Raw genomic sequence first — 20,041 nt, forward strand, 5'->3', positions numbered from 1 at the left:
GAAAGTTAGGAAATTCTGAGCTCCCTGTTGGGAATGAGGACGTCTTGCTCTCACTGCGGGCGTCTCCGCTGCTTCTGTCCCACTTTAATAAAAGAGCAATTAGCCTATTTGGATGAAAGCTGTGAACACAGGGGACAGTAGGCGGCTCCAATGGAGAGATTCACTGGTCTGCTTTAACAACGCGCAAAGAAGGAGAGACAAATTCAGCTCCATCTACAATACAAATATCTACAATATTAATGATTCGGGTTTAAGCTAACATTAAAAATAAAATATATTAAACCAGCTTTCTCATACAAATGAGAAGTTCCGTTTTCTGAAAAAGTTTCTAAGTGTTAAAAGCTGACATTCATATTCCGTACCGATTCAAAACAGAAGGATCTTGTTTTACGGTGGGTCTGGCCTACTTCCTGGCGTATGGGGTCCAGCACTCAAAGTGCCCCACTTTATGAACGACCCACATGTGTCAAACATCTGGAGCAGCTGGTGTCCTTCGCGGATCAAAGCAAGTCGATTTGATTTCCATCCGAATTTGAATGCCGTTTGCATGAGAGCACGAGATGGTTTACATATTCCAGCACATAAACCGAGACGACCTGACAATCTACTGTTTCCAAAACGAACAACAGTTGTCGCCTGGATTTTGAGGAAGCTGAAAGAAAGGATTAAATTGCCTGACCTGAAAATGGAGTGCAAACCTCCTCAAATGTTCCCATTTTGACATGCTAAACCCACAGAAAACCTTCCATGCATGTTACTGGGTTTTTGTAAACAAATATTCATTTTCAGTAATTTTTTTACAAAGAAAAACTTGAAAGGTGGCATGCATTACGGCTCTGAATAAAAGCAATCATTGAGCATGAAACCTCAAATATCTCTTATTATAGTTTTCATTTAACAACTGGTTTGTTCAATTTTCCAAAACAGCCATTTTTATAGAATGAACTGCAAAGAATTCAATGGTGTGAATGACTGAAATTCAATAAAATAGAATTTGATTTTATCATACAAAAACTGTCTGTTTGTTGTCATTATACTTGTTGACAAAACTTGGTTACGCTTCAGCTGAAACACAACTGAAGCGTTGATGACCAGATGAGTGAGATCTACGGTCTGGAAGTGTTTTAGCCAGCACTGGCAATTTTATTTCCCTGAAGTGGAACTGTGATCATGGATCAGTGAAGCCTTTGGAATAAAAGCAGACATAGGTGGAAAGTTTCCGAGGTCCTGCACTCTATCAAAGGTGTTTACAATTTAAAGAGAACAATGTGGGTAATGCTGGCAGAGGACAGAACATTTGTATGCCTGTGTGCTACTGCAGAGATAGCTTGGCGATACATTTGTACTAAAGATAAACACAAAAAAAGCTAGTAAGGTAGCTAGCTAGCAAGGGAATCTTAGCAGTGAGTCACATTACATGATGAAGATGTTTTGAGGATGTGCAGACACCCCGAAGCCTGATTTTTCTTTAGAGACAGAAACATTGATTGAAACTCTTCATCTTTGCCAGAATTGATGCATTTGTACTCCTTTGTTTTGAAAACTAGGGAGAATTTTCCAGTCTCTCGTCTGGCTGGAGTCACTTTTTTCCATTTCCAATGCCAAAAACGTCTAGAGGGGCTTCTTTGTCTTCCATTTTCATCATCACATCATCCTAATTTATGTTTCTTCATAAATACCAACTCAACTCATTATTGCCTCTCTTCTGTTTCTGCAGACAGTTAAACATCTCTACAAAGCTCTTTCTATGTTTATGTAAGGAAGGCCTTAACTGCTACAAAGCAAGAATGAAGAATAGAAATGTTTATTGGTCAGATCTGTAGATGACAGTCATTTACCAATTTGAAATGTAGTCATACAATAAAGTCATGGTGTTGCTACAAGGAATGAGGAAAAGCAGCCATATAAGGCAGCTCCAAATTTAGCTAACATGAGATCCAAGAGTGTGTATGTCTGTGAGTCACATAACCTGGGGCACACACTCACACAAACTTTGTATAAATCTTAGACAGGGCTTGTCAGAGCTCCTGACACTTATAACCCATATCTGGGGTGTATTGCATAAATTTTGCTCTGTGGAACCAAGAGCAACACAAACTCCGGTCATCTATGATTATATTCACTTTGTCATATTTCACTAAATATATGTATTTCCTGTTAGAAACTAAGCAGAGGTTATTCAAGTCTATCACTACTTTGCAAGGATCTGGCAGGAAGCCCCAAGCTGCTACTTACAGGAAGTTGGTTAGGATACTTAGGAAAAGCCCAGCAAGCTTCAAGTCTGTCATGAACTCAAGCTTGTTCACAGCAGAGACAAAAGATGCTGACAGATCGTCTTTTTCTGGACTGAAATTTGTAGGTGCTTGTATGAGGCACTAGTTCACTTCAATCCAGGTTGATTTTGATGGCTTTTTCACTTTAAAAAATGATTATTAAGTTTGATGATCTGAAAAAAGAAGTAGAAGGGAGTTTCTAATTTGCACTACACTTTTAGGAATTTGTTTAAGGATCCCAGCAGAAAGAAGCGCCAGGCTTGTCCTTGCACTGATTTGTATAAAGAGCAACAGCGTCTGTGAGTGTTTACAGCTTCTGTCTTTGGTTTAAGCCTCAGGCACAAAAGCCAGATTCAGGGACAGTCCAGTTGACCATACATGGCAAAACTCACGTTTCAATGCTTCCTCTCTCCGAGCAGCAGCACTTTTTCTCACTCAGAGGACCGAGAACGGTTTATTACGGCCAAATTTGGGTCTTTGCTCGATGCCTGTAAAACACAGCAGACGGAAAAATGACAATATGAAACAAATCGGAAACAGTTCAAAAGATTTTAGTTTTAAAAAAAGGGGGAAGTTAGTGATGTAGACACATGTTGTTTCACTTTTAACAAGCCGCATGTAACTAGGTCTGATTTAATCAGACTGCAAAAAACAGGTCTCCTGCAGGTTTCACCAACTCAAAATACAGACTTTTTAAGATGTTTTTAAGACCATAATGAATGAAATTTCAGTCCTGTATCTAACCGGAAATTAAACAAAGAGTGTCATATTTTGTAGTGCTCTCTACAGGCTTAATCTTCTTACTGCCAAGATTTTTTGAACAGAATAAAACTAGCGGTGTTAACCAACGTCATCCAGCCGATTGGTGATACATTTGCTCTTTTCCACGACAGACGCAGAAAAGCTGGCCAGTTAATTAACAGTTAAGCTAGCTATAATTGCTGACTGTGTGCTCTGTGACTTTATATTTTTGCGTTTTTATGATGTAAAGCACCTCGAACCGCCTTGTCGCTGAAATGTGCCATACAAATAAACTTTACTTGACTTAGCGAGAAGGCATATACTAGCAGCTAGTCACCGCTAGCGCAACAACCTCAAGTCACAAACCGCAATAAAGATATCTGCACGCTACTCAACTTTTGCCTGACAGAAAAGTCCCATGAGAAAATAAATGTTTAAAAGCTAGATTAAATAGTCCTGTCGCCACAAAATTTAAGACCCGTGGTGGACGTATCTAAGGTCAACTTACATTTTTTTAAAAACATGAATTTAAGGCATTTTAAGGCTCTAAATTTAGATACCTAAATGTAAAATCATCCGATAGGTTGTGGCAGGAGAAAAAGAGTTCCTTCGACAAAAGCAGACATCTCTATAGGAAGTGTGGATTTCTTGGAGGTATTTTATCATGAGTGAAAAGTCTCTGAAAAGTTTTTCAACTGATGCTTTTTAGCTTAAGAATGAATCTTTATGGACCTCCCTACCTTGTACGTCGTCAATATTTAACGTAGCAGTTGATTTGTTTTTTTCTCACATTGCAACACAAACTTCTATGTATTAATTTAAGTTTAAGTAAATAAAAGGAATTCCCACAACACAATGGTGCTATAATACATGACAAATAAATCAAAATTAGAATGATAAGGACTATTACAAAATTGACATATTCATCTATAATTACAACTGAAACAAAATTACATTTGAAAAAATAACAACTATGTCCTTATATAGCAAAACTGGCTAAATTTGTATTTTGTAAACATTAAAAAAAAAAAACCCAACAACATCCGTTTTCTTGTCTGTTCCTTTACCTGAATGTTAAAATGTCAGTCATTGTGGAACAATGCCTCATCAAAATCATCCAGGACATGTAAATTAGCCAATAATAAAGCCCTCTGGGATTTTCACATTGTTTTTGATGCTGGTTTCCACCACTAGAGCTGAACATAAACACTGTAAAATAAGCCTTGGCTTAGTCATCATCAGGCTGCAGGACTGAACCAGAATCAGAGATGCTCCCCCGACAGCACGCGTCCACCCTCAGGGATGGGCATCAGAACGAGACATGAATAATTTCTTTATGGGGAAAGAGCAGCTGTGGCCCTTTCACATGAAAATGAGCTCCGGCCTAGGCCTCAGACACAAAAACACACACAGTGACGTAGCGAGCATCTCCCAGAGCCACATCCAGTTGTCTGATTTTTTACAGTTGCTTTCACTGACTGAGCAAAGAGTGAGATAACATAAGCATCGTTAACCAAATGTAAACCGTCAAATAAAGCAACCTAAGTTTCCAGGTTGATTTCCAGGTCCTTTCAGTGTCTTTGTTGAACCATTGAACAAGCAGTGCATTGAGCTTCCTGCCCTTTCTTACTTCACTAATAAGAGGACTTGACGCAACACGTATTAGCCTCTCAAAGTCAGACTGTAAAACTGTCAGGGACTCAAAGTAGAAAAAATGACATGTTCCTTCTATTGTTTGTGGAGGAGTGGCTTTTGGCAGAGCGTTCACTGTGTCTGACAGCAGTCACAGACAACCAGGTTCACGTAGTCAGAGCTGAAATTAAATTCAGTGTAGTGTCAGTTCTGGTGGGACTTTTAAGGGCGTGGCCCGAGGTACTCTTAACCTCACACACGCATCTGAACTTTGGCATTAATGGGTGGTCATTTGGTTGGCAGCCAGAAAAATATAAAAATACAAAAGTGACAATTATGACAGAGCTGAAAGAAAATGCCATCTTATCATCTTAAGGATGGGTTTTCAATATTGGGACATTTCTGAATGGAATTAAGCCGTACCACGTTTGATACCAATATCTAGAGCTGGGTCTTTAATGTTTTTTGTTGTTGTTTTTTAAACATGCAAAATGTTCCAGCTGGAACCTTTGTGTTGATGCGTTTCTGGTACACCTCAATCCGTGATGCACAAGCGACATCCGCAACACAAAAAGGGATGACAAAGCCTCTTCTCTTGGCCCACTGAGAAATACTTGATACTAATATCAAACATAGGGATGGGACTTTAATTTATTCACTTTGATAAATTTATTACATTAATTTTTAAAGCATTTTAAATATTTTTCAACATACTGGTACACCTCCAAATCTGACGTACAAGTTACATCTGCACACAACAGCAATGGACAACAAAGCCACTTCTCTTGGCCCACTGAGGCACATTGTTATTTCAAAAAAAAGAAGCAGATTGGACGCTGGAGAAGATTACTGTTGTGTTCAGGTTTTGTTAAAAGAAGTTGGCCTAACAGCAAAGTCTAAAATAGCATCATCAACTTCACATTCTCCAGGCTGGACCTACTGACAAGTTAAAATAGAAATGAGCCCCAACATAAGACCAGATTAAAAATGAACAGCCTGCTCATCACTTGTAAGATCCTCAGTCACTGCTGACCATATAGGATCATGTACAACTTTTCAATACAGAGGAAATCGTGATACACCCAATGACTGCAAGGTCCACCTTTTGTTCTGATATGCAATATTCAGAGAATTTTCTCTTTGTAAGATCAGCAGCCATCTTTAAAGTTTTGCACATCTGCAGAAACTTTATTGTGTTGAGTAGATGGAAAATTACCTTATAACCTTTCCTAGATTGACAGGCAGCAACAATTGCTTTACAAGTTCGATGGAACATTGTGTTTGTACTGTGAGACTTCACTTAAGAGAGAAGAACTCACAGCAGAACCACCCTGAAAGCAGAAGTGAGCCAAGAGGGTCAACTTTCAAGTCTCTCTGAAAGGACACCACAAGCTAAACTTCCTGCAGTGTCAGAAAAACAACCAGCGGACGCACAAACAAAAAGTGCACCGTACTAAAGTACTAAAGTGTGCACCGTCCATCCACGTCTGTGCTTCCGTTTGAGTCCAGTCACAATTTATATCACGTCTTTCCTAACGAGGTTGCATTGTCCTATTAGCAAACAGCGTGACAATGCATTTCCCCTCAGATCCTCCGTACATCGCAGCACAAATCTGCAGCCAAATGTATGCATGACATCAGCGTTCCAGTGCACGACGGTCTGCAGCCTCGGGGTGTAAACAAACTCACGCTGCAGATGCCGTCACGAGGCAGCAGCCGCGAGTGCACAGGCACTCACCCATTTCCTCTGCTGCACTTTTAATACTCACTCTAACTGCTGCTGCCTCTTGAACACTTGATCCAGTTAACACTTTGTGGACCGCAGCGGCTGTCCCACGTTAGGCGCAATGACGGGGTGAGCAAGAAATGCAAAGTGCAAAGAACAGAAACGACCGAAAACACGATTACCCACTTATCATTTCTGATGTCGATGTGGATTAGAGGAGCAAGAGAGATGAAGGGGTCGGTTTTGGTCAATGGAGGCTAGACCTGGGTGTTCCAAACTGCAAACGAAGTTCAAGCCATGAACTGCAGACTGCCACAACACAAGCGACACTGTCCCCACTGAAACCAGGTTTCAGAAAGTACAACCAAGGAATAAGTCTGTGCTCCAACTTCACCTTGAAGCGAAGGGCTCCACTGCAGGCCAGGAAACCAACTGATTTAAATGAGCTTTACGATTTTTACCAGAAAGAGCAGTCACATGTCCAGACAGAATGATCTATTTGAGCCTGTATGTCTAATTTTTGAAACTGTCTCAATTGAAGAAAATCCACCATAACTCCTCCTACACTCAACTGTTGATCACAGACACCAGATGAAAGGAGAATGTACACCGACGTCTAGTCGAATAGCTTTCGATATTTTAATATCGGAAGCTGAGCATCTGACACAAATCTGTTTTCAGCTGCTCTTTCTCACCGTCTCAAGATGCTTTTCAAGAGCGCTCACCGCGCAGGAAGCCCCGTCACGCCCCACGTCACTCTGCGACAGCTGTTCAACACGAAGAAGCGCAGCGAAACCGCTGCTAAACCCGAGCTGCCGGCTACATGGCGGAGTGCTGATGCGTCTCTAACCTCCCCCAGAGTTCATCAATATTAAAGAGGCCGTTACTTGAGAGCAGCCGGTATCAGCAGCAGACCGCATATGTGCTCACAAATTAGAGAGGGTGATGTTCAGGAGGTTCTGCAGCTTTAACGTGCTCAGAAGAAGAGCAATTCATTTTAAAATAAGACACAAAGCTGCTGTGGCTTTTAGCTCTAAGTCAATAAATATTAGAATTTTTTGCATCTTATCTTTCATTTTGCTTTTACTGAGCTAAAGAACAAGGACATTGACATTTCAGTGTTCTTAATTTGTAAGATAACTGAAAACAACTCCATTTTAGTTCATGTTAAGCAAATAAAAGCCTTAAATGAATCTTCTTGTGTGACCTTTACATGACATGTTTGATAAAGATTTGTCTCGTCATTAGATAAGCAGTGTTCCCCCAGCTCCCAAGCATCCAGACAACCAGCGGGCTGCAGGCATGCGCTGGTAACTACCCACACGTGGGGGAAGATGATGCACAGAAGCAGAGGAGCGTGGATCAACAGACTCCCTGCTCACAGCTGATTGGACGGGTTTGATGAGTCACGACAAGCACATGGCGTCGCGTTACAGTCCACCAGAGATGCTCAGATGCAGTCGGTGATAAGTTCTGCCGGTAACCTCAAGGGACTCCTATTTAGTCGGAGGAGACAGCGTGGGGGGGGGGGGGGGGGGGGGGGGGGGGGATTAAGACTAGAGTGATTTATGTATTAAAAGTGCCAAAATTACCCTAAAGGTATCCAGAAAATCTTCTGGTGAAACTCCAATTGGCTCCCTGCTAAATCCAACAAACACAATCATCAGATCAACAAATAGATCAGTTGAGATGATGGAAATCATCGCTTTTTTGCTAAATCTTAAACTATTGAGGGAGAGTAACTGATTAGAAAGTGACTACCCGTTACTCTGATGTGGCACCGGTTTTTGCAGATCAGGGTTTTCCCTGTGTGGTGGATAGCATTTACTAGGAAGAAGTACAAGTTTAACCAAAACAAATGTCTTGTTGGGACAACATTTTTAATTTTTTTTTTTAATGAAGCGTTGCTCCTGTTCTTTGTGTAACATTTTTTCTTCGAAACCCGTCTTTCGGGCTTAAAAACTTCCTCTGACTTTGAAGTAAAACACAGCGCTTACGTTGTGGAACAAGCAAACAGCCTATTGCATCAGCAATGAGAAACACTCCCAAGTTTATAGCTATCCTTGCTGTTCTCTTTTCTCTCCTTTCACTTCAAAAGCGATACAACACAGAAGTTTGCGTTGGTGAAATCCATTTTAAAATTGTCAGATGTGAAAGAATAAGTTTGTGCTGTAATGCTCTAAGTAGGTTCTACAGTGTAGTCGGTGTGACAGAATCAGCGGTTGTAGAATTATTTATTTGCTCCCAAAACAAGATTCAGGTCCAATTATGATGTAAATAAGTCCAGATCCCAAAGGGGACAACAAAACGGTCCATAAAATAAATAAATAATTTCCAGACACTCATCAAATCAATTTAAAAATCGCTTGTTCTTCCATCTAAATGTTGATTTCTTTTTTATTCTATTTTTAACAAATATGATAGTCCTTAAAAGTAGCACAAGAAAAAAAAAAATCAAAGGGAAAATAAATTGTTTCCACAATTTTTAAAAAAGATTTTATGAAATAGGAACAAATTCTAAATTTTCTTGATTTCTTTTCTAACCAAGTTAAAATTTAATCTTTTGTTTTATTTTTGTCTAGAAATTTCTATTTTTAAAAAAATATTTTAAACAGAAAATGGAGTAAAGCACGAAAACCCAAACATAGACCTTTTTTTTTTAGTCCATACTTATCCAGCAAATTCTACACTTTTCATCCCCAAAATACCAAGATTCCACCTAAACATTTTATTGCCTGTTTTTGTTTCTTTAAATGAAGCTACAGAAAAGCTGGCTTTAGGTTTGCTCTTGTTCTCAAGCAGTTCGCTTCCAGTAAATCAGATTGTTAAACCCTGAAGAAAAGAAAAGGAAAACAGAAAACACTCTGGGTGCACATATGCTCGTAAACACTGGCTCTGCACGTCAACTCATCCCAGTCGCGGTAAAAAAAAAAAAAAAAAAGGCCTCGTTTTGAAGCCGAGGAGCATCCTCATCTCCTCCACACCGCTGGCCTGGACTCCTTCGGCGTGAAAACTAAAAAGCAGCAGGTCTGCAGCGAGCTGTCAGGAACACACGTGCAGTCAGCGTCCACGCAGGGTATACTGTAGCGCGCGCGCGCAGGTGTCCATTACCTTTACCGCTCAGGTGCAATGGAAAAAGCATGCCCTATAGCAATAAAGCCGAAATGTTACTCACTTACAAACACAGCCTTGAAGATACATTATTTCATAACTCCGCAGCTCAGAAATAAACCACTTAAATTCAAAAGACTTCCCGCTAAAGAAGGTTAGTAGTCCTCTGCCATATTCAAACTAAATTCCAGCTTCTTATACTGCGCATAATGCTAACTCGGTGTATTGTAAGCTGTTAGTAGACAAGACATATGCAGGGTTTACAACATAGACATACCAAACTGCCTACAAATAGGCAGAAATGAACTCCTTCCGTTTAAGAACTTATCCCCAGCATTATAAACAATAAAGCCGTGGTAGTTCGCTTCCCACAGACGATAAAAACAGCCGCTATTTCACAACTTCGGGTTTTAAAAAAAGCATATGTGTCGCAGCTACATACCAGTTTGGCTCGGTTGTCTGCATGAAAGAAAAAAAACAAAAATAAAACGGGTAGCGCCAAGAAAACACGACAACCGTCTGAAAGTTGGTGTCTGAAAATTGCAGCAGTTTCACTATGTCTCCTTCTGGACGTCACCCAAGCCGCAGCAGTGACTGCCTTTAGCCACGCCCCTTGTGTCAAGAACAGCCAGACGTCATTGCGTGTCTTACGCAGCGCGTTCAGTTTTTACTGGATAAAAATGAAAATAAAATAAAACGAAACAAAACAAAACTTGGTCTTTTTTAGGCTTAAAAAAATACTGTCGGGTTTTAGGTATTTTGATTTAGAGAAGTCTGGTTAATAATTTGGAAATACTTTAAGAGAAGGGCATAAAATATTAGAAATTACATGTTAAAATGAAAATGCATATATTTTGTCATTATCTTGTGATATTTGGTTATTTAACTATTCATTATAAAAGGCTAGTTTTGTAGTAATAATTTACCTATTTTAGTATTTCAACATAGCAACTTCAATTGTGATTCTACACATCTGTATTTCTATGTCTGTTTTAGTGGCAAATATTAATTTCATTTTATTGTGGTAGATACAGTAGCACTAACAAATGTGAAAATTGCTACTGTAAAAATGATACTTATCAAAAAGAACTATAGAAATTTGTTTGTTGGATAATGCATGAAAATGCAATTATATAGCAAGTGAAAACCACACAAACAAACCTAAGTATCCACAAAGTCTGCATTGAAGATAAAATTGGATTCAGTCAAACAAACAAATGACATAAGAAAGCATCTGTACAAACTATTCTTTGTAAATGCACATGTATTTTGAGCAGTATTCACCCACCTCAAGATTTTTTCAGCTTTTGTTTCTTGTCACATTTAAATGTTCGGATCATCAAACAAATGTTATCAGACAAAGGACACATGACTTAACATAACAAACTGTTTTCAAGCAATGATTTGACTTATTAGGAAGGAAATCCACATCAAAATGTTGAAAAAGTAAAACATTCAATATCTGGGAACAAAACTGCCACTTTGTAACACCAGCAATAACTCTGCACACTCCTTTAGACGAATTTGCCATTCTTCTACGTAAAATTGTTTTAATTTTAGAGTTTCCAGGGATTGAAAGTCTGTTTAAGATCATGGCATCCTATCTCATATAGATGTATAGACTTTGATTAAGCTGTTTCATCTCACAAGCCATTCAGTGATAGACTTTTTGGATAGCTTTCCTCAACCCATTCCCATCATAAAGGCAATTGACCCTTGAAAACGACTTCCTATTTGGGTTGCATTTTTTTAAATTAACTTAGTATATTAATATTTTAGAAGACAATACAAAGCAAAAGAAGAAGTCTGAAAGCAGCAAAATATTTTTCACATTGCTGTAGCTAGCTTGTATCAGTCTAGTAACTTGTTCTACTTGTTTAGGGAAGTCTAAGCAATTCAACAGGTAGTAAATCACCCGTTAAGTTGAATCCAGAAATCCAGCGAAAATGTTAATTTTGTTAGTTATAGCTTTTATCTCCCCAATAGCTTAACCTGTTTTTTTGGTACAGCTAGCATACTACAAACACTCACAAACCTGCCACTTGTTTCTTAATCATTTTATTTATTTAAACCTTTTGCGGTTTCATGTGAGGAAAGTGCTTTATCTATCACAGAAAATATTGTTTTACATAAACTTGTAACAGTCACATTGTTGTAGTAGCCTACATCATATTAACTTGTATCTGTCATATTTTAAAGCCATGTCGTTAAGCGAATCACAGAATTGTGCTCTGCTGCCATCATGTGGATTTTATAAGGTACTGCAGGTCCCCACACAAGTTTTTTTTTAGGTGAGCCTTAAAGCTTGAATCAAGTCTTTTCTGAGTCCCAGTCATTCATCAGAAACAGCAAGAGGTTTGACTCGATTACATCATGCCAATGACAGTGATTCGTTTTCCTCTTCATGTTATTTTCAACATGCAGCGCCACCCAGTAGGTGCAGGGCAAATAGGTGAAGCAGATTTAGCAACGGTCGAAACCAGATTTGCACCTCAGTCCTGAACCTTGTGACACTATGGAAGTAGTGATTGCTGTTTTTTTCTCAGTTTCTAGTGAAACTAGGTCTGCATGGGAGTGATCCAAACACTGCTGCAGGGTTTCTACACAATTATTTCCAAATTTCAGACTATAATTTTAAAGATTTTCTGGATCTTTGAGTACAAAAGAAATAACTTTGTTGTGTTTATAATTCATTGTAAAATTATATACATATACCTCCCTCCCCCCACAAAACTAAGGTTAGCAAGTTTCAAATCCAACTTTTTAGTAAAGGGCAATTATTTGTAACACAGAAAATTAATAACTGGTAAGGCTAAATTACCAAACTTATCCTAATATAAAACACAGCTTATACATCTATTTATGAAACTTCAGAAAAAAGGAGTTCCACTGCTTTGTGTGACAGCTAATCCAGACCTAGTTTTAAACACACACATACACACACACAGGTCCAGTTTAAATGTCTGATCCTGGTAAGTCTAGAGAGCAAAGGATCAGCAACGAGATGTCCCTTTTTAAGATACATTTTACAAGAAGGTTTAACAATGGGTTCTTTTGTTCAGGTACCTCTAAATCTAGGAGAATTATAAACGTATTTTTTTCTTTTTTCGTAAAAACATTTGGCCAAATCAACACAGGCTTAAAAATCAGATTAGCAGGTTGTTCTGCAAGGCAAATAAAAACAAATAAATCCCAAACAGTTCTTATGCATGAAATCTGCTCCAAAGAGACTCAGAGGGAAACCTCCTAACCTGCCTTTGTTGTGTAGCCGCCTCAGTAGCAATACCGACTGTTTCTGTTGAGTGTCACTTGAACGTTCAAGTCCTGCTGGCACATTGTTTACAACTGCATGTGGAGTAAATAAGCAAGAAGTTTACACCAGATTCTCAAGCAGAGAAATAATATATGTTTTTTTTTTCTAATCAAAAGTTCTTTGATTAGAACCATAATTAGGTTAATATCTCGTCTTGTTTGGCTTTTTGAAATCTTTCTTATGACAGTAAAACAGTAGTTTTCCACTAATTTGTTTTCTGCTGCTTCAGGTCCTCTACAGCATGTTTGCCTTTCTGGCCGACATGCCAGTCATTGACTCTGTAGATGTGTTCCTGGGAGTGTTTTTTTTTTTTTTTTTACCCTTTAATGCTTAAAGATTCATTACTGCCAGAGGAAATGGCATTTATTTTTGCCCGCTGTGGATCTTGATCTGGAAATCTGACTGAACATAACATCTTTATGGATGTTGTCTTGTTTTTTTCCCACTTACACCCCTCTCGTGAGGGCTTCCTCCCACCTTCCTTCAGCATTACAGCACAAACTTGTTCTTCCACAAAACTTTCCAGCCTCAGGGGTCGATGGGAAGTCAAGATTTGACGACATCCTGCACAGACAGGAACTACTCTGGTTCCTAAAAGTTCACACACCCCTCTAAAGCCACATAGAAAGAAGACCATAGTAAATTATTTCAAATTATTTATCCTGTACAGTTCAACTGAAAAACAAACAAATCTGCGAGACGAAGAGTCTTGTCCTACAGATATAAAGGCTTTTCTGATAAAATTGCCACTAGAATGAGTGAGCTGTAACAAAATATAATCACTACAATCTAATTGTTTTTTATGAATAATATAAAAACAATTCATACTGTTAGAATTTAAAACAAATTTAATATAGATGTATGATGATACGGCGTAACACACGTGCCAACTTATCATCTTACACCTTCTAGTGGCCAAAAAGAAAAACATTTCAAGTTGGTTTTTTACACCGTTCTAGCTGAAAGTTTTTGGTATGGCAAAATTAACTAAATATACAAAGAAATACATCAGTGTAAATCTTGCATTAATTGATTATCATAAAACAATTTAAGCATAATTTAATAACTACATCATGAAAGTATGACATGTGCAACTAAACAATTGAATCTAAAAGTAGTAAGTATTTTTAAAGAAAACATATTTAAAAATATATGTAATTATTTCACTGGGTATTTATTTATTTCATGTTATTTCTTTCTGATGGATGTGCAATTTGAATCTAGAAATGTGGAGCAGCAGGTTAAAACTTTTATTACAGAGTCACCTTCCAATAGAAAGTGTACTGTATAATGTTAACCAGGACCCAACAATCCGTCATTTTTTAAACCATTGTTATATTTGAGGACTTCATTTGCATGCATTTATTTTACGTTTTAACTGTCCTGAGCCAAAAGTGATAAAATAAATGGAATTTTTATGTAATGCCACTATTAAAATATATATTTTTAAAAGTCTGCTGTTTTTTTGCATTCGCATAAGATTAAAGGTTGACTAACTGAGCTCCCACACACAACGGTCCCTTATCTTAGCAAAATATGTCCTCCCAGCCAATTCAACAGATGGCAGCGTGGTGTGTTTAAAGATGAGAGTGTTGGCTAAAATTAGCGAGACGCTGAAGTCAAAATTAATTTCACAAAATGAAAACGTAAAGCCGTCTTTGTCAAAGTGAAAAAAGGGCAATTTGCTGAATGTTTGGCCAGGCTTCAGTTCTCTGCACATATTAATATTGTATCAGAACAAATTTCAGTCAAAATAATATAAGCAGAACCAGGAAGTACAAAAAAAAAGTCAAAACTAATTTCATGAAGATACATTTTTAGCTTTTTGTAGCGAGTCACAACTGCACTTTGAAAAGGCGGAAAATTTCTATAAGTTTGTATGATTATTTATTAGTAAAAGCTAAAACTTGTAAAGGAAAAGTTACTGATTTTTACTATTACTTAGGGAAAAGTATTAAAGAAAAGAAACATGACAAATACCTAATGAATAGTAATAATAATAATGGAACTGTCATGATGGGTTCCAGTTTCTTAATCCACATGCAGAACACCAGGGGAACGGGAAATCAGATAAATAAAGTTTGTTTGGGTCGCTGTTGAGATTAGCGTGTAGGCTAGCTTTTGTTTAAGTTCCGGCGGGAAACAATAATAATTGTGGTCAGAAGATGGCGACAAATCCGCACCGAATGAACAAAGCAACGGGCCAGCTAATGAAAGGAAGAAAAACGACAACAAAATATCTAAGTAATACATGGTTTACAAATTCGCTGTTTCAGCTATAAAATGAGGATTATACTCACGAAACTGTTTTGATAAAAAAAAACAACATTTTATTCTTAAAGTGGTATTTGAATTGTAGCAACAAATAATGCATAAACCTTAAAAATGAACTTTTGTTATCTGAACTAAAAAGCAAATGGAATTTTGATGCCCATGATGTATATTTCTGACAACATACAGATTCAGTTATCTGACGTGATGCAGTTCTTATAATACACTGCTGTATATTCCACCATTTAACCAGTACATCTGAAACCAGGGAGAGGACCCACAGGTACTATTAAACTCAGGAAAGAGGAGTTCGAGCACTAGATGTCTTAATGTTCCCTTTTATTAGTCCACTCAACTCTTTTATGACCCTGTGTTCTCATAAACCTCCAGAGGTTAAAGTTGTACGTCTGCCCGGCAAGCTTTAAATGTTGGGATGAATTGTCTTTACAGTTAGCAGAGGAAGCTAACTCTTACTTTTAGGGGCATCAAAGAAATTCAACTGTATATGAGAATGCAAAAAACCCCCAAAAAACAGTGTCCCTTTGGCATTACATTAGTAAAGCTCTGCAATGACAGAGTTTCCACCTGAAACTGTGTGCAGTGGTTTAGTGTCATAACAGATAACAAACAGCGTGGATTTGTTGTGGGAGGAAGCCTTGAACAGGAGACAGACGGTATCTCCTCATCTCCTGCTGGAGGCAAAACTCTAAGCTCAGCTCAGGTTTTAGTGACCAATATTTCATAGGCAAAGACACACAATGACAACTGAAGATAAAAAAAAAGACATAAAAGTGATGAAAACAGGCAACAAGTTGGACAGAAATGGGTCAGTATATGAGGACATATTGTTAGCTCGGTTGAAAGGAGCAGGATGTGGGTCGACACGCAAGGTTGGCATCTAACATTTTCAACACGACTCCAAACGACAACAAGCAGCAAAAATGAAGAGGCAGAACGTTAAGAACTATTTAAAATCTCAAACTATGCGAAGCACCGTTTTTGCATGCACACAACAGGCTCAGGAATATTGTTCACATAATAACTAACTGCTCGGCTTTCGCGCGTTTGTCCTGATTGCTTTTGCGTCGTCTGCACGGCTGCTTTAATTAAACATGCGCCACAGCGATTATAGCGTTTTGTTATTTCATAAGAAGCAGCGCAGTATGAAATTAACTGTTTTATTGAGAGAGAAAAAAAATCAAAGGAGGGACTTCAAATAAATGGTTTATTGAGGAACATTTTAGGCCTAAACGCAGAATAATTATGTGCATTAGCTTTTTAAATCAATTTCTCTCTGAAGATCTTTTTTCTTCTTCTTCTTTTTTTTTTTTTAACTTCAGCCAGCAAATTAAAAATTATGCATCTTGTCAAGATTTGCTTCACACCAAATATCTTCTGGGAGCTTCAGCCGGTTTGATGACGGCGAACCTTTAATGGCGTTTTCTCAAGCAAACACAGCAACAGAACTGGATCATCTGGCTTGCTGCCGTTTTGTGGGATTTCTGGACGCAAGCATTGAAATATGATCCACAAACTGACAAGCATAATAATAATAACTGGCTCACATGATGTGGGATGTAAATGCTCTCAAGCAGTCAAGACATTAAAAATATTACTGATATAGCAGTTGGATTATTTCAAAATGATGCTTACTAGAGGTTTATAAAACTTTAGTGAGAAATAGGAAATATAGAAGATTAACGTACTTATTAACAAAGTACATGGTTTTTCATAACAAAATTCGAGATGAGAGAATGAGATTCTAGTATAAATGTGTTTTGAGTGCTTTGCATCATAAAATCTCATAAGTACGTTTAGACCATAAATGAAAATCTTTTTTTTTATTTCAACCAAAATATTTTCCATATATGCTCGTTAAAAAAAATTAATAATAATAATAATAATTGAAAATCCCAGCCTAGCTCACATTTGAATTGGGAGTCTTTGACAGGCTGAAGGGATGAATTCAACACAAATGTTATCAGTGACAGTCTGTCAAAGTAAACATCTACACGAGGAGCGTTGGATGTAAGAGCTCAAACCAAACGCCTGCAAAGTCTTCGCCTGGAGCAAATTTGCATTCTGATCAAGAAATGTCTTCGAATGTGGGAGGCGCTGGCAAACATCCTAGTTTATGAGCTGCCCGTCAGCTGAATGTGAAGCAGCGCATCGTTGCTATAGAAGGGGTAGGCGCGCAGAGAGGAGAAAAAGAAAGACCGGAGAAGCCGCATGTAAACGCACTGGAAGCCATTCAGAGACGGAGAGAGAAACAAAGGGAAGAAAACAGATTGTTGGTGGAAATGTGTTCCGTCTGGTGACACTTGCAGGGGCTGCTCCAGTGGATAAGGAAGTCAGGGGAAACTTTGGTTCTGTACTGGATTTTATTGTTTTCTGGTCCTTCTGTCAGGCTGAGGAGCGTTTTGTGGAGCCAAGATGAACCAAACTGCATCGGTGGCGCATCAGATAGACTCTCAGCCCCTAAGAGACAGCAAGGTACGGTGCATCTGCTCGTGTTGCGCCTCTGAACTTTTCACATTTGGGTTGCTGAGCTGGAAGTACTTTTTTGCCTTGGCTTTTAATTTAATATTTCCCCTCCAGCTATTTAAGACTATGTTATTAAAGGGTTTTTAAAAGGTCACAATTCTTAGGGATATTGCTATTCTCTAACCCCTACATCTAATTTTATCTTCATAACTGCTTATTTTTGTGATGTTTTAAGTTTCTTGCCTTCTCGTACACTTTTGTCATGCAATTAAAGGGGCGGCGTTGTACAAAATCAACTATTTTTGAGCTTCACATCATGTTGTAATGTTACCTTCTCATCAAAAATATACCTGGAGTGTTGCTTTGATTCTTTCGTGCAGGTTTAAGAAATTCTTTAATCTTCCATGGGAAAATGTCTGGTTGGACCCAGCTTCGCCTCCCAAGCACAGCTCCTCTTTGGAGCCCCTTCAGACTAGCTAGCAGCAATTAGCCAACAGCTGGTGGAAAACATTTTTCAAGAGTTAACAGAGGAGCGATGTTGTGAGGTCTTCCTGAAGGCAGAGTTTCAGAAATAGCAGGATTTATTAAAGAAACAGAGGCCCAATTTCAAGACACACACATATATATATATATATCTATATATCTATATGTATATAGATATATAGATATATAAAACAATTGAAATTAACAGTTAATTGATTGTGCTATAAAATGGCACTGTCTACCTGGAAAATACATAATACCGCCCCTTAAAAAAAAATCCTTTTCATTAAATTAATAAAAAGGTGTCAGAAGTATGGAACAATTCTCTGACAATTTAAAGCAAGGAGAACTGAGGTCTGGAGAAAAGATTTGGCAATAGTAAAAATAAGTTGTGCTTGTACAAATTGTAATTGTACTCTTGTTTGTGAAAAACAATAGAGGATTGGTTGGAGGCTAATCTTCGACTTTTCTATCACCTCAAATCTCAAGTTTCTTCCTGGATTCTTGTTTTTATCAGCCCAATGTCAAACAAGACCAACTCTTGCAACATTTCGTATCTAAAATACAGAGCTTTTCTCAAGCGTGTACATTTTAAAACCAGTGAATCCAAAATTATTCAAAGCTACAGTTTGAACAAAAAGCTTAGTAGCACATAAAGTTCCTCCTTTAAATCTGAGGTATGCAAATTAAAGCTCTGCGAAAAGAGCTGTAAGGCTGCCTCAAAACACTGATATACTGTGGAAAACCGGTTTAACATGTATGTTGGTGTGATACGTACCCTGACAAACACATTTTAGCAACAAAACCTGAATTCAATGTCATTTTTAAACTGTAAAATGACCTTATGTTTTGTCATTGAGGCAGAGAAACCTCAACAGAAAACTCTTTCAAACTAAAGTGCTTTACTGCAGCTTGCAGTTTATGCAAAGCGGTTTTTCAGTGTAAGCATATCCCTAAGAAGTGAGGACTGACAGTGAGGCAAAGTCTAATCCTGCGTGCTGCTGCAGTCCCTCATCCGGACTAGTGTAATCTGACAGAAGGGAGCCTTGATAAGGGAAAACCAAACCCTCTAAAAAAAAACACGTCACTTTACTGAGTAGTTCTTGTGATACAAGTGGGTTCGGATAGCGTATGCAAGGCTTACATGCTGTATAATGTTTGGAAGATTTTGATTTGAACTTTCCTACTGTAGCTGCTTGTTTCAGTGGTTCATTGAATGCCCCAATTGTACGTATTTCCTTTGGCTCACTGTAGTTTTAAATATTGACTACAAAAATGTCCACTATAGACATTTTGCTACGTGACGTCTCACGCAAAAAAACTGCTCACCGACGATGTGTACCACTGGTTTTAGCTGTCCAGTTGTCAACATAATACACTAAATCATAAATATGATATTAAAAAAAGGAAAAGAAAGACGGTGCTTTGCTACTAATTGTTGACACTACGACGACTAGATAACAATGTCCAAGGGTATCACATTTCACAGGTCAGGAAAAAGCTTTAATTAAAAAAAAATTATAGTGAGGGAGAGAGAAGTAGGTCAGCTATGCTAGCTTGACTTTGACTATTTTAACATGTAACTATGCTGTGGAATTTGGTGTGTTTTGGTTCAGTTGAAAAAATAAACTCGACTCTAACAACTCTCTGACTGATCATTAGTAGAGCAGGTTTCTAAATGAGCTAATCAACCACTGCTACGTTCAGATGATCACTTGTTAATAATTGCAAAATAAACATCAAGCCTGAAAACATAATACTGTAACAGATTGAATGTCCTGTTCTGTGTGTTTTTTGGTGTTGAATTCTGATACACTAGTAGAGCTCTGGTTAGTCAGTTGCTATGGAAACAAAGTTTGTGTGTAGCATTGCTGACACAGCGAGAAAAAAGAATACAAGTGGTTTTGAGTTATTCTTCAATGATTTTCCTGTGTAATTCTCCCTTAGATGAGGCGCATTGCACTAAATTGAGTTGTTCTACTGCAGCAAGTAAAAGAATCGTCTTTT

General features: G+C 38.0%; 2 protein-coding genes across 14 annotated transcripts in view; one reads left to right on the forward strand and one right to left on the reverse strand.

Annotated features, from left to right (window-relative positions):
- The window catches only part of LOC116716026 (inositol polyphosphate-4-phosphatase type I A-like), a 37,647-nt gene extending 27,574 nt beyond the window's left edge, over window positions 1–10,073 (reverse strand). For 5 of the 13 annotated variants that reach the window (XM_032556753.1, XM_032556759.1, XM_032556758.1 and 2 more), the window contains exons 1-2: window positions 9,926–10,073; window positions 2,666–2,761 (exon numbers count right to left, since the gene is read on the reverse strand). The gene's annotated coding sequence lies outside the window, so the exon portion shown is untranslated. Of the gene's footprint in view, window positions 1–2,665; window positions 2,762–7,067; window positions 7,090–9,925 lie in introns of those variants that run through there. The other 8 variants (XM_032556763.1, XM_032556760.1, XM_032556755.1 and 5 more) reach the window with 3 other exon arrangements.
- Window positions 10,074–17,076: 7,003 nt separating this feature from the next.
- The window catches only part of LOC116715515 (inactive dipeptidyl peptidase 10-like), a 65,031-nt gene continuing 62,066 nt past the window's right edge, over window positions 17,077–20,041 (forward strand). Inside the window, exon 1 of the mRNA XM_032555934.1 lies at window positions 17,077–17,560. Within this exon, the coding sequence (XP_032411825.1) occupies window positions 17,501–17,560 (60 nt within the window). The 5' untranslated portion in view covers window positions 17,077–17,500. The remainder of the gene's footprint in view (window positions 17,561–20,041) is intronic.

The sequence above is a fragment of the Xiphophorus hellerii genome, chromosome 24, assembly GCF_003331165.1.
Source record: "Xiphophorus hellerii strain 12219 chromosome 24, Xiphophorus_hellerii-4.1, whole genome shotgun sequence".
In the NCBI taxonomy this organism is placed as follows: domain Eukaryota; kingdom Metazoa; phylum Chordata; class Actinopteri; order Cyprinodontiformes; family Poeciliidae; genus Xiphophorus; species Xiphophorus hellerii.